We start from the raw sequence: 13,739 nt of genomic DNA, 5'->3' as shown, positions 1-13,739 counted from the left end.
GCGCACAGCGGGAGGGTTGGCGGGGTAGCTCCAAAGCTCGACTTCATACCGGAAGGGAGAAGGGGAAAGGGGAAAAACACTCGGGACAGAGATTTGTTTAGACAGAGAAAGGGAGAAAAAAAGGAAAAGAAAAAAAAAAAAAAGAAAGGGAGAAAAACATACAAATGCACGCAGGCGCTGACCGGCTACCACTAGGACCAATTAAAGTGCCTGAAGACCTCCGCGCCCTTGCGACTCCTCCCAACTCCGGGAACCCGGGAAAGCTTAAGAGCCAATCAGAAAAGATTGAAGGCGGGAATCCAGAAACTCATTTCACGGCGCTGCCCAATGGAACGGAGCAAGGGCAAGTGAGCTGTCGAATCAGGGACGATATGGGGACAGGCTCCTTCGGCGCGAAGCAGACCCGGGAATTCCGAAGTTCGGGTCGCGCGGGCCCGCGCACGGAGGCCCCGCCCTTCCTGGTTTGGGCATCTTTCTGTCAAACAACTGCTGTAGGAGTCCTCCTGAGCAGAGGAGTCTGAAGGGTCCCAGGACTACCACCTCACAAGACCACACGGACTGGAAAGAAAACCATTCCAAGATTGCACTGCGTGGGTAGATTCGAATCCGGGTTGGAAACGGGAGAGAAAGAGCTGGGTTTGTTTTGCATGGTTGCGGGGAGCTCCTTCCGCTATTTCGTCCCACTGGGGAAGTTAGGAAGCAGGAGTTTAGATTTGCTTTAGTGGAAAATTTAGGAGCCTTTTTGGGATGTGACGATGGGTTCATTGCCCAAATGATTCCAAATGAGTTACGAGTGAAGACTGGCCAGAAAAGCGGGGTGCCGAGTGCGCAGAAGGGGTATTCCATTTGCTTAAGCAGGTTTATCAGAAGAAGCGAATTTTTTCCATATTACACTGAGGCGTTGCGTTCTGTTGCACAAAAGCAAGCCTCGTCCCTACCCGCTCTGCATTTCCTCAGCAATGCATGTATCGTTGTTTTGCACAGATCTGAGGAGTCCCGAATATTTTGCGGCCTGAGATTCCGGTTCAACTGCAGTGTGAGGGCCTGTTCCAGTTTTGCCATTGCATCGAGGACCTTTCCTGAATTTTTCAGTTGCAAAGCTGCTGGACAGCTAGTTTTGCATTGCATGCTTAGACCCCTTATACCCTAAAATTGGCCTACAAATTGCTTCAAATTGAAATTGTACAAAGTACAACCCAAATTTGCATCACACTGAGAACTTGGACCAGGCTTATGGCCCAAGGAGTAGGGAAAATTATGTCTTCCTGAAGTGGAAGGTCGGTACAGAGAGGCACTGCCTATGCTGCCTTGTTTCCAGCTGCTGCGCATAGGGGGAGGTAGGGGCGGTGATCTCTATACTTTCCACCCTCCCTCTGGGGCTGGCTGTACCTACCGCTTGGGCCGCAGGGCCGACCTATGTGATGTGGCCCTGCGGCCCCAGCGGGAGCCTGGCCTTATTTCTGGGGTGCATGCGGAGCTGCACGCTGAGCGCCAGGGTGATGACTGGAAGGTCAGCCTGGAGGATCACAGCAGCCAAGGTGAGCAGTGAGCAGGGCAGCCTTGCCCCTGGGCAGTCCCAGATCCAGGCTGAGATAACTAAGAGACTCCCTGGGGATCCCACCTGATTCCAAACTCTCCATCTAGTTGAGTGGAGTTAGTTGTCCCGACTATCTTCCCACAAGAAGTGTAGTGTCAGAGCTATTTGTAGGGCTGGCCCTTCATGGTCCTCACTAGTTCATACAAAGGACTTAGAAATCTAACCGGGCCTGGGCATCAGAAGGGGTATAATGGAGGTCTATTTATGGCCACTAAGGGGCCAGACTCAGACTTGGCCACGTTTCCAGGTTTGCTGAGCCACCTTGTTTCCATCTTAGGGTAGTTAAGAGGTTGACTCATATTTTAATGACGTGTGTGTGTATGTGTGTATATATATATATACACACTAGTTAAGAGGTTGACTCACATTTTAATGATATATATATGTGTGTGTGTGTGTGTGTGTATATATATATATATACTTCTCCCTGACTCCAAGGCAGTACTAGTCTCAGTTTCAGAAGATCAGCCTGCCACTGGCTTCTGGTGAATAATCAGGCCTATCATTTCACCTCCCTCTCTGAGTCTTAGTTTCCTTTTAGGTAAAATGTAACTAGTATTAAGACTTATCCTGCATGGGTAGTTGTGGGGACTAGCTAATTATAGCAGTCAATATTCGTTTAGGACTTGCTATGAGCCAGAATGTTCTAAATATATTAAGTGTAGGCAGGCATTAATATCGATCCTCATTTCAGACAAGGAAAATAAGGCAGACAGGTTAAGAAACTCTGGCTTCTAAGCTTTGCTGAGATAATAACTGTTCTTTGAGTTGGAGCTGAGATCTGGACATCAAGAGAGCTGAAAGGGTCCATTCCTTCTATTTGCCCTTAGAAAGAGTACACACATGACAAAAAAGTTTTCCCCTGATCATAAAGCTTATCTACTGTCACCAGCTGAAGGTTTTAGATGAAAGAAGGAAGCATTTGATGATAGTGTGCCATATTCCTCCTGGTGGGCCCCAGAAAATCAAACAGGTCTAGATTTCCCCACTCCTGACCCTGGTTCTCTCTTTTTTTCCCCTCTCCTGTTTCTGTCTGGTGCCTCATCAATAGGAACCTTAGTCAATAATGTCCGACTCCCAAAGGGTCACAGGCTGGAGCTGAGTGATGGTGATCTCTTGACCTTTGGCCCTGAAGGGTCCCCAGGAACCAGCCCCTCTGAATTCTACTTCATGTTCCAACAAGTTCGAGTCAAGCCTCAGGAATTTGCAGCCATTACCATCCCGCTGTCCCAGGGAGAAGCAGGAGCTGGGGGTGGTTTTCAGCCCATGCTCCCCTCTCAGGGGGCTCCACAACGGCCCCTTAGCACTCTCTCCTTCACCCCAAAGGCCACACTGATTCTCAACTCCATCGGCAGCCTCAGCAAGCTCCAGCCTCAGCCCTTTACCTTCTCCCGAGGTGGGGGTGGGCCCCAGGGCCTGGCCCTTTCCACTCCCCCTGGCGAAGTGGGGACCACCCCCTGCCCCACCCCCACCCCCCAGAAACCGGAGGAAATCTGCTCACCGAGTGTTGGCAGAACTGGATGACGAGAGGGGACCTCCTGAGAGCCCCCCACCCATCCTCATGGAGCCTAGGAAGAGACTCCGAGGAGAGAAAGCTCCACTGACACCCAGTGGGTAAGTGCAAAGCCCTCCTTCTCTTCACTGTCTATTACAGAGCCTCTATCCCTGAGGAGGCTTATGCTTAGGGGTGGGGATAGAGAAAGGTGGGCAGAGATGGAATAAAATCAATGTGACCTACTGACCTGAAAAACATGTAGAGGGCAAAAAGCAAGAGTTAGATGAGATGAGGGCTAAAACTGAACCTACTACCCTCCTATCGAGTTGATTCCAGTCCTCCATTGGGTTTCCAGGCTGTAAGTCTTAATGAGAGCAGAACATCTCTTTTTTCTCCTGCATAGCAGCTGTTGGATTCAAACCTCCAACCTTTGTTAGGGGCCCAACACATATCAAACCACACCCCTAGAGCTCTCAAGTGGAGACACCTGCTGCCTTTGAGTCAGTTCCAGTATTGACCTTCCATCAGACTTCTGAGGCTGTAAAACATAGAGAGGAGACTGCCCATCTCTCTGCCTTGGAGCAGCTGGTGGATTTAAACTGGTGACTCTTTGGTTAGCACCCTAATACATTATACACTCGGCCAATCGGGAATCCTCTGCAGTGGGCAGTGGTTATAAAAGAGTGGACATATCAGCACAGGATCTTCAGACATCTTCAACCCAATTCTTCTAGTGCCTAAGAATGGGAAATTTCCAGGCAGTATCTTACAGGTTTACAAGAAGCCTATCCTACAGATTTTAAGGACAATTCCTAGGTTCACATTACAGACATTGTACTAGTTTTCTAAGTCTATCCTACAGATTTAAAGGACATTTCCTGGTTCACATTACAGACATCTTACTAGTTTATATCTAGATTCATCGTACAGGGTCCCAAAGTGTTTCCAGGTTCACCCTGTGGTTATCCAGAGATCATTTCAAGGCTCCTAGGTTTTCAGTGACCCTGGTTTTTGTGTCTTCCCCTCAACTTCCTAGAAACCGTCGTGGGCGTCCTCGGAAGCACCCAGTGAGCACCCCTTTGATCCCCCCTGCATTTGGGGGTGGGGAGCCCTGTGCAGCTCTTCAGTGCTGCCTGCCCCAAGAAGAGACAGTGGCCTGGGTTCAGTGTGATGCTTGTGACACCTGGTTCCATGTGGCCTGTGTTGGCTGCAGCATCCAGGCTGCCAGGGAGGCTGACTTCCAATGCCCAGGGTGTCGTGTTAGCATCTGAGCCCTAATGCCCAAACACAGTGGCACCACAGGACAGCTGTGGCCTATAGGCCAGAGGCCTAAACAGTGGGGTGCAAATGGACCCTAAGAAATGCCTCCTTCTTCCCTTCCCTCCTCAGGAGGGAATGACTCCAGGGAAGGGCCCATTGCCATGGATTATGGATTCAGGGACTGCAACAGGCACTCATGGCCAAAGGTGACAGAAGACGTGTTTTCCTGCCAAAGAGACTGCCTCCAAGAAGTTATAGCTACTAATGTCATGGATCAATTTTGTGTATGCATTATTGAATGGGAAATTAATCTGTGTTAACCTTCACCTAAATCAAAATAAAATTACTTCTTTAAACACTTAAAGCCAGTGAGTTGGAAATCCATTGGTAGTTTGGTGTCCTAGACACCATGCATGGGAAGACAGGTCATAAGCCCCAGGTATGGACAAGGATTCATATCTTGGTGACACCATCTGATTGTGGGATAACCTAGGACATAGCCCCCCAAACTCTCCTACACTGTGGCTAACCCTATCTTTGGCAATGCTTGAGTACCTGCCTTGATTTCGTTGGTCTTTTTTCCTGCATAATTTCTTTCTCTTGTCCACTACAGACCAAGACAGGCGACTGTGGCCCTTAGGCGAAAGTGGAATTGTTCCAGCCCATGTTGGCTGCATTCATGTCACAGCAGTTGATATAGACCCTATAGGGGCTGATGTGCAGGTGTTTGGAAAACAGGCCACGTAGCAGGTTGGTATATGCCACCGATCTTGCCAATGCTGTTCCAGCTGCTGGGTGAGCTTAGAGAGCAGCTCATGCACGTAGGTGTGGCACGTTGGTGTTCACCATGAACATCAGCATGAGGGAGGAAAGTGGCGAGCACTGTGAATGAATGCAAGCCTGGCGGGGGGTGTGTGTGTGTGTGTGTGACTGCCACAGTGTGACCTCCCCTTGGTCTTTCTATTGCTGTCACCAAATAGAAAACCACCTTAATAAGACTTTTCTTGGGGATCTGGGAATTAGCTGAGTAAACTCTGGAAATTAGATTCTTAGTAGGAAAGATGGTTTATCTGGGAATATGAACCACTGCCAGACAAAGTGGTTGAGATTTCCTTGAATTGATGAGTGGCAGAAATTTTGAAAGTTGAGCTATGAAATCAGGATGACCAAAGAATCAATACTTTTCAATTCTGTTGGCCAAGAGTATGAATCGTAGACTGCCAAAAAGAGCTGGCTTGGAGGAAATGCATCCAGGGTGTTCCTGTTCCTTAGAGATAATGGATGGTGAAACTACATCTCATGTACTTTAGGCACATTACTTACTAGCAGGGGCCAGTCCTTGGGAGATATGCTGGAAGAGGTGGAAGATCAGAGAAAATATCCACAAGATGGATTGACTTAATGGCAATGGGCTCCCACATGGCAGATTGTAAGGATGGTACAATTTAGTTTCATTTTTTTTATAGGGCAGGGTTTGGTTCTGTTCATAGGACCACTATGGTGGTTGTATGGAGGACATATTAACAGTGCTACTGGGAGGGAAAGCCTGGTGTACCTGCTAACTCAGGTAAGGTTTAGCCTTGTTTTCTCTGGTGTGCCCCATAGCAAACCAAGAGCCTATCACAGGTCTACTTCAAGGAACAACCTTTTACCAGTTAAGTCAGTTCCAACTCATGGCCAACCCACATTACAGAAATGCTCCCCAGGGGTTTCTTAGCTGTTATCCGTGGAAGCTGATCACCAGACCTTTCTTCTATGGTACTGTCAGGTAGGTTCAGATCACTAACTGTTAGGTTAATAATGAAGCATGGAATATAGTTTGTGCCACCCAGGGAGCCTTGGGAAAGGCTTCCCAACCTGCATGTCCTTCTCACCTTGTCCCCAGAGACGTAAGCCAAGGTTTTCACTGAGGAAATAACTCCAGGCACAATACCAAATAGCTAGTGATAAGAATCTAGTCTTAAACACAAAAGACTTTGCAAGTCACGTACAGATAGGACAGGCAAAAACTAAATGGAGACTAGATAATCCATAGTGTCAAAGATCATGATGGTGCTTTGAAAGCCAGTTCCCAACACTCCACTATGGGACCTTTAGCAATCAATTTCCAGAGCAGTTTGCATGACTACAGCTAATCCTTAGCATGGAATATCTGCCCCCCTCCCTTCAATCTTCACTAACCAGAGTAGAATAAAGACAACAGTACTCTTATCTACTCGGTCCCAAGTATTTTATTTAAGAACAAAGCAAAGATTCTTTTAGTTAAGATGGAGGATTAATTATCAGCGTCACTGAACTCTACCCCCAATCTCCTATCCTCTTTCAGGTGTTTCCCCCAATTTCTTCATTCCTTAGTGAGTGAGGAACTTAAACCAAGAAGCCCTAGTACAAATACCATGGCTATTTCCAAATTTTCTCCTTTCCTCTGCCACCCATTCCTAGGAAGGACAGGCACTTCAGTTGGAATGCATGGGAGAGCTCACAGGAGAGACCTGGAGAGGTGGGAAGGCTTCCGCCTCAGGGAAAGGGACCGGGGAGTACAGAGTAGTAAAGTGAGGGCCTCCATAGCCTGGACCACCAAAATGGGGTCCTGGTGCCAAAGGAAAAGGCACCGGTCCTCCTGGGAAAGGAGAGACAGCAGGCTCAAAATCCTCTCGTTGGGAGTAGTCACCACCAGATCGTTTGCCCTTCTGACGCCGGTTACAGAACCACACGCGGACCACCTAAGGGTAGGGACAAAGTGGAGAGTGATATTAGACCCTCAGTTCCAGAAGAGTGGGGCTGGCTTGGCTTGCTAATTGGATCTAAAAGCTTAGAGAGTGGAGAGGCAGGAGTCAGAGCAAGGAGAAAGGGGTGAGGGTATGCTTGGAGAGAAGTAGGGATTGGAGCAGTCTGGTGGGGCACTCACATCCTTCTCAAGGCCGAGCTGCTGGGCGATGTGGTTGATCTGCTGCAGGGTGGGTTTGGGACACTGGAGGAACAGGCTCTCCAGGCTGCCTCTCACTCGGGTCTCAATGCTTGTTCGCTTTCTCTTTCGGGCCTGCTGCAGAAGGGTCTCCGTTTTGCATATCTGGGACAAGTGGAGAGGAGAGGGGATGAAAATGAAGATGGGAGGGTAGGCCTTGGACTAACTAAACAACAGCACAAAAACCAAAGGATTATAGGGCACTAGGAATTTGATGTGTCCCCAGAGCCTTTTCCTAGACTGAAGGATTACACACCTCATTCCATCAAATGTAGTCCCATAAGAGGACTTCAAGCAAGGAACAGAAGCGATGTAAAATGGGACTGGGCAGGCAGGTGCCCCTGCTCAGAGCCACTTGCCCTTACCTCCTGGAGGTTTTCATTGTTGTCTGCCTCCTCAACCCACTTCTGTAGCAGGGGCTGCAGCTTACACATGTTCTTGAAACTAAGCTGCAGAGCCTCGAAGCGACAGATGGTGGTTTGGCTAAACACCTTCCCTGGGGGAGGCCAATAGCAAGAAAGACAAGGTAAGGCAGCATTCCAAGCCTGAGGACAAATACCCAGGGCCCCATCCTCATCCAGTCTTCACAAGACACTTCACACACAATTAGGGATCCAAGTACCTCCCTCCCTGATCTCCCTTCTTCATGGCTGGGGACAAAACTGCCCTTGAAACATCCCTACTTCCTGGTAGGTCAGGACATGCTGAGTGGACTCACCGAAGAGAACTCCCAGAGTGAGCCCCACATCAGCTTGAGTATACCCCAGGGTGATCCTCTTCTGCTTTAGGAGTTTAGCAAATTGCTCCAGATCTTTCTGCCGAGTTTTGATGTCCTGAAAGGGGTGGGGGGTGGGGGGGGGATACCCCAGAGAACTTAGAAAAAACAAAGACATAAATCACCTGCCCTTCTATCCCAATTTCCTTTCTCAGTACTTTTTCTGACTACACCCCCAAGAAATAGTCTGGAAGTATCTCTGCCTCCCTGAACTGCCACCTAACATCACATGCAAATATCATGCGTCCCTTCACTGGCTCAATGCCAAGAGATCCTTTCTTCCTCCAGAAATCTGTACTTCTATTAAATGTAGTGCACTATGCAGAATGTAAGACAGACCCTGGCTATGGACGTAACATCTTTCAGGCTATAAAGGGAATCCCTGTCTGTTGGCTCATTTAATGCTCTCAAAGACCTTTTAACTTGAGTATTGCTGGTTTAGAAGTATTGAGAGTAGAGAAATAGTGGGTAAGGAGGTTGGGCTGCCAACCTAAAGGCAGGTGGTCCAAATCCACCAGCTGCTCTGAGGGAGAACAAGGTCAGTCTCCTCCCTTGTGATTTACAGCCTCTGAAAACACGCTGGAGGGGCAGCTAAGCATCAGTTTCAACTCAATGACACAACATAGAGTAGGCAAGTAATTTACTCGGGATGTTAGAATGCCAGAAATGCTATGGGGAAAAAAATACAAAGAGAATAACAGAAATAGGATGGCCAAGGAAAAGGATATTTGTGCAAAAGATTATCTAAACAGTATTTTAGACAAAGCCCAGTGAATACAAGAAAGCAAATAGAAGCTGATGAGGTCCAAGAGAAGAAGCAAGACATCCTGTAGGTACAACTTGCTACTATCTTATTGCTCAGTTATTAATTATTATTACTCAGCAAAAATATTAATGCCTACATTTTATATAGATCAGTAGGTTGATATACTGGCACTAGATTGGAAGGAAGGATCACATAGGTACAGTCAAATAGACTGGGTAAAGGTGATGGGACTGGGATAAGGATGCTAGAAGTAACTGATTGAGGATGCATTCAGATGCTTTAAACAGATGTTTCCACTTCCAGTGGAGTGGATGTAGGATTTGCAGGTTGAGGCCAACTGGCAGGCACAGTGCACAGAAGTGCAGCTGGAATGCTCTTTAGAAGACTTTGAGAGAGAATGGCTGCAACAACATAGCATCGCAGAGACTGGAATTTCTGTGAGTTGGAGCCAGCAACTAACAGCAAAGGACCACGGTCTGTCTCCAAGATGTGAAAGGAATAGAAAACAGATTTGTCTAGCCCTTAGGCATGAGTGATAGCTGGCTGGTGACAGAAAATGGAGCAGTCTTCCATGTTTGAACCACTGCCCATAGGGTTTCCAAGGCTTTAGGGGAGGAGTTAAGCACTTTTCCACCTTGGCGCCTTCATTTACGTATAAATGGCAGTTGTTGAGAGTGGATGAAACTAGGGAAAGGTAAAGGAAGAAAGCAGGAGGTCGGAGGACTCAGTTTCAGGGTACAAGGGCTAGTGTAGAGGGAAAACCTTGGTGGCCTTAACAGAAGGCTTTCAAGAGTCTACAAATAAAGTCTATTTCCATTGCCAACACCTGCCCCTGCCTGATCAACGACTGTTCTACAAAGGGCAGCCTCAGTTTTCCCAAACCTTATTTGGGTGCAAGTTTGTTGAATGAGTTTGGTAAATCCCTGTTCAATCCCTTGCTTTCCCTCTTAGCAGCTAAAACCTGTGAAATAAGCTCCCTAGGAGATTTTGTGATGGCTAATGAGATAATGATGTATAAGCTGGGCACACAGTCAGGCACTTAGGAAGTAGCCCACAATTGGCAGCCATTATTATTCAAGGCTCAGCAGTCACCTCCTGCAAGGAGTCTGCGGCTACTGTCTCGGCTGAAACCATTCTCACACCTCCTTCAGTTGGGCCTAAAAGCTTAGTCCTGGATCTCTAATTGCTTACACTTACTTGTCTATTAAAGATCCATCTTTAATAGCCTCGGCGGGGCTGAAGTCTTTAATCCTTCAGCAAGCCCCCCATTTGTGAATGGCTTAGAGATGGCATCTTCTGGAGGTTCCCCCCTTATTAATGTATGGAATTGATCAAAAGCAGTCATTTTCAGTATTCTACAAGGAGCCTCTAAGGCGTTGCACCTGGAATAATGGTGACTCACTGGGCCCAAAGGCAAAAGATAGCTGTTGCGATCTGCCCCAGTTTCCAGGACTGTAACCTTTACAAAAGCAGCCAGCCTGGTCTTTTCTCTCAGAGATGCCGGTGGAGTCGAATCTCTGGCCTTTGGGGCAGCAGCTACAAATATTTAACCGTTGTACCAGCAGCAGTAAAGGGACCTCAAAATTTGACTCGAGGTGTAAACCAAGCAAGACTTCAGTCACACCCTAGACCTTCAGGAACAATTAGACCGAGATAAGAACATTCACTGGTTCTTGCCCTCAGGCTGTGCTTAATTAACCCTAAGGGTATAGATCAAGAGTTTGATAGGATAAAGTATTCAAGAAGGGTTAATGGTGCGGACAAGAAGTTCAAACCCCAACCTCCGTCCAAGACTGGGCTAGAAATGAGCAATTTGATCCTGGCTGTGTCTAGGCAATACAAAAGGACTTTTTGACAAAGACCTAGGCCCACACTACACTCGCTCCCGATTTGCCCACATCTTGCTTGGATTCTCTCTGAATTCCAGTTTCTAATCCCCACCTTGACCCTGTCTAGAGTAGCCACACACCCGCCTGCCCGGGATGGTGCACCCTGACCTATTCCCCCTCTGGGTTCCAGGCCCAGGAATCACTCACCTCGTCTTCGACCTCATTCGGCTTCTCCTTGTCCACTTTGGCAGAAGGCGGAGCAGCATTGGGCTCCGGGGAGGCCCTCTCGGAGCTGCTCTCCACTCCAGCGCCCGCCTCACTCTCCGGACGCGGAGTCTCAGGGCCACCTTGGGGCAGAGGCCCCAAGCCAACCTGAGGTCCACAGTATGCCATGCCTCCATAGAAATCGTAGGGCAAGGGGCACGCAGGAATGCCCCAGAACTCAGCACCTGGTCCGATTCCTGGCCCACCTGAGGCACCCTGGAAGCTCAGCCAGGCGCGGGGGTCAGCCCAGCCTGAGTCTGGCCCAGGCCCTCCTGGCCCTTCATCTCCACCTCCTGGTGGGGGCGAAAAGGCAAGGTCGGCAGTCAGGGATCCTGCCATGGAGAAGGAAGGCACCCCAAGCCGGGGGCCTCAGGAACAGAGGGCTCTGGGAGGGACTGCTCCAGATCTCTCTCCCCTATCCCACCCACCAGCCTTGACCTCTGGCCCCGCCCTCTGGATGGGTGGGGGAGAGGGAGTGGGAGAAACTGAGGCGGAAAGTGTTGGCCTGTTGGTGGCAGTAGACTTTGTAGACGAAGTAACCCTGGGAGGTCCCACTAGAAGTCTGCAGTTTCCAGGGTCCTCATTGCAAGTTTTCTTTGGGCGCCTTCACTGCCAATTGTCCACAAGGTGCCCAGCCTTGCACACCTCAGGCCTGTGATCTTTCACATTCTCCATGAACCCTGGCATCATCCCCTCACTTTGACTCAGCCACTCTTTGAGCTCTTCAGACAATAATAACTCAATGAACCTATATGTGCCACGTACTGCTGTGTCTATAAATAGTGTACATATAATTCATTGTACACTAACCAGCTGCCCCCTACCCAGAAACCCAGGCATTCCCACCCACTTTACTCGCCTGAAGCTTCAAATCTGCTATGTGCCCCCTCAGGTCAACCGTGACTCATAGCGACCTATGAACAGATCAATCCTATAAACAATAGATCAAAACTTTGCACTATCCTCTGCCATCCTCATGACCTCATGCTCAAACTCATTATTACAGTCATTGCATCAGTTCATCTTGTTAAGGGTTCTAGTATAACGTCTTTTTCCAAAGTCTACCCATCCTAACAATATGACTACCTCATCCAATCTATAGGAGAACTCTCACCATCCTTGCCTCCAAAGAGCATCTGCCCAGCCTGCTAAATTCACCAGCAGGGGCAGACTGGTACAGCTCTCATTCTATACCAAGGGTCCCCTTTATCCCCTACCTCCCACACCCGTCCACAAAGTCTCCTCACCTAACAGACTATGGAATGGGACCTCTTCTCCAGGATAAGACTCTGAACTGACTGGGCCAGTTTGCCAATCTTAGTTCTGACAGAAGACAAAAACACTCCTCACTCCTTCACGCCACCATTATGCCCATCCCCCAACACAGTGGGACAAGAGTATCGGGGTCCTCAAAGCCCTACTTCAGGGACCTGAGGATCTAAGAATGCAGGCCCTCCCCCACCTTCCTAAACCAGGCCTCCAGTCCTAAGTCTTGGGTGGGGAAAGTCAAGGTAGGAGGGGGAAGAAGAAAATATCTGACTTCGGGTTCAAAGCAGCCTGGAAGTGACAGGGGGGAAGGGGGCAGGACAATGGCATAGGCTGGACAATCCTAGTCCCCAGAGGGGGCAGCTCTAACCCTAAACAAGTGCTCAACTCTTGAATGGGCCTAGATGGCTCCCCTGGGGACAACTTCCTGCTCCCCTCAGCCCTCCAGCCCCAACCCCCTCACAGCCGCTAAATGCTGCTCCAGCAACCCCCTACCTAAGTCTCCCTCAAAGACTAAGGCTCCTCAGACAGGTTCTAGGGGCCTCCTGCCAGGACCCCGGTATCCTGCTCCCCCATCCATCGTACTCGGGTGTCTGGCCTCTTGACACACCCTTCCCCCACCTCTAAGCCACAGGATGTGCTTCATTTTGGGGATCTGATGAAAAGGTGCTGAGGAGATAGGGAGTGACTTGAGGTGGAATCGCTGGAGTCCTGTCCTAAGTGCTCCCTCAGGCTCTGATTTTTGGGGCCTTGGCCTGATACACCCAAGGTTCAACTGCTGGCCTCATTAAGTGTCTGAAGCTTTTTGCAAGAGAATAGCCCTCCCTATGCTAGTCTGCAAGGGATGAGGTTTGTCTGTCTGCCCCTTAAACCTGCTGTAAATGGAGACCTTGGGGTGAACTAGGGGCTCTGGGAAGGTCTAGACCACTGTGCCCATCATTTGGAGGTGGAAGCCTCAGTCTGGGGACAATCCCCCTGTGAAGGTATCACTTCATCTCCACTCCAGCCTTGGCCCTGTCTGTAGTTGTTTGCAGGGGTGAAGTGGTTCAATGCCTGTTTTTGGAGGGGTGGGGTGTCCTGGTGGCGCTCTTCTATGTCCAGGGAACCAGCCATTTTCACCTGGGTAGTAATATCCCTCTGTTTGACCCTGTTTGTTTCCAATGAGTTACCAAACTGCCCCTGCTCACATGCTCTGTATACTTGCCACTAACCAAATGCATGTGTTTCAACACTTCCATAAGTACATGAAGAGCTAAAACGGTTGGAGGTAGAGCTGTGTTTACCTTTAAATCACTCACCACCCCAAAAGTCAGGTAGATTAAGGGCCTGACGGGGGTGGGGGGTGGAGGTGGGGGTGAAGAGTCAGGCTTTGGAACTGGAGGGGCAACACCAGCTCCCCACCCAACAGAACAGAATCAAGGTATCTTTGTTATGCAGCTCTCTGCTGTCTGCCAAGATGCAGCTTCTAGGGGGATGGGCAGGAGTTGGTCCAAGACATGGCTAAAATACAAAGTTCTCAGTG

General features: G+C 49.0%; 2 protein-coding genes across 3 annotated transcripts; one reads left to right on the top strand and one right to left on the bottom strand.

The window, feature by feature from the left end:
• The first annotated feature begins 1,300 nt into the window (after nucleotides 1-1,300).
• TCF19 (transcription factor 19) lies at nucleotides 1,301-4,363 on the top strand. Its single transcript, XM_006903599.1, is given in 4 exon segments — nucleotides 1,301-1,538; nucleotides 2,649-3,058; nucleotides 3,060-3,211; nucleotides 4,129-4,363. Coding segments are annotated over 4 exon segments (1,035 nt in total).
• Nucleotides 4,364-6,774: 2,411 nt separating this feature from the next.
• Nucleotides 6,775-11,290, bottom strand: POU5F1 (POU class 5 homeobox 1). 2 transcript variants are annotated; one of them, XM_006896206.1, is made up of 6 exons: nucleotides 10,895-11,290; nucleotides 8,445-8,459; nucleotides 8,036-8,150; nucleotides 7,683-7,813; nucleotides 7,261-7,422; nucleotides 6,775-7,075 (listed from the first exon to the last, which is right to left on the bottom strand). In XM_006896206.1, exons 1-6 carry the CDS (start codon nucleotides 11,288-11,290, stop codon nucleotides 6,809-6,811), a joined length of 1,086 nt encoding a protein of 361 aa, XP_006896268.1. In that variant the 3' UTR covers nucleotides 6,775-6,808. The 2 variants fall into 2 exon arrangements, with proteins under 2 accessions (XP_006896268.1, XP_006896267.1); XM_006896205.1 differs by lacking the exon at nucleotides 8,445-8,459.
• Between the last annotated feature and the right edge of the window lie 2,449 nt (nucleotides 11,291-13,739).

This window comes from Elephantulus edwardii, unplaced genomic scaffold (genome assembly GCF_000299155.1).
Source record: "Elephantulus edwardii isolate Elephantulus edwardi_28Jun2011 unplaced genomic scaffold, EleEdw1.0 scaffold00184, whole genome shotgun sequence".
Taxonomy (NCBI): domain Eukaryota; kingdom Metazoa; phylum Chordata; class Mammalia; order Macroscelidea; family Macroscelididae; genus Elephantulus; species Elephantulus edwardii.
Note: the sequence above shows the minus strand (reverse complement) of the source record. Positions and strands in the feature narration are given on the sequence as shown.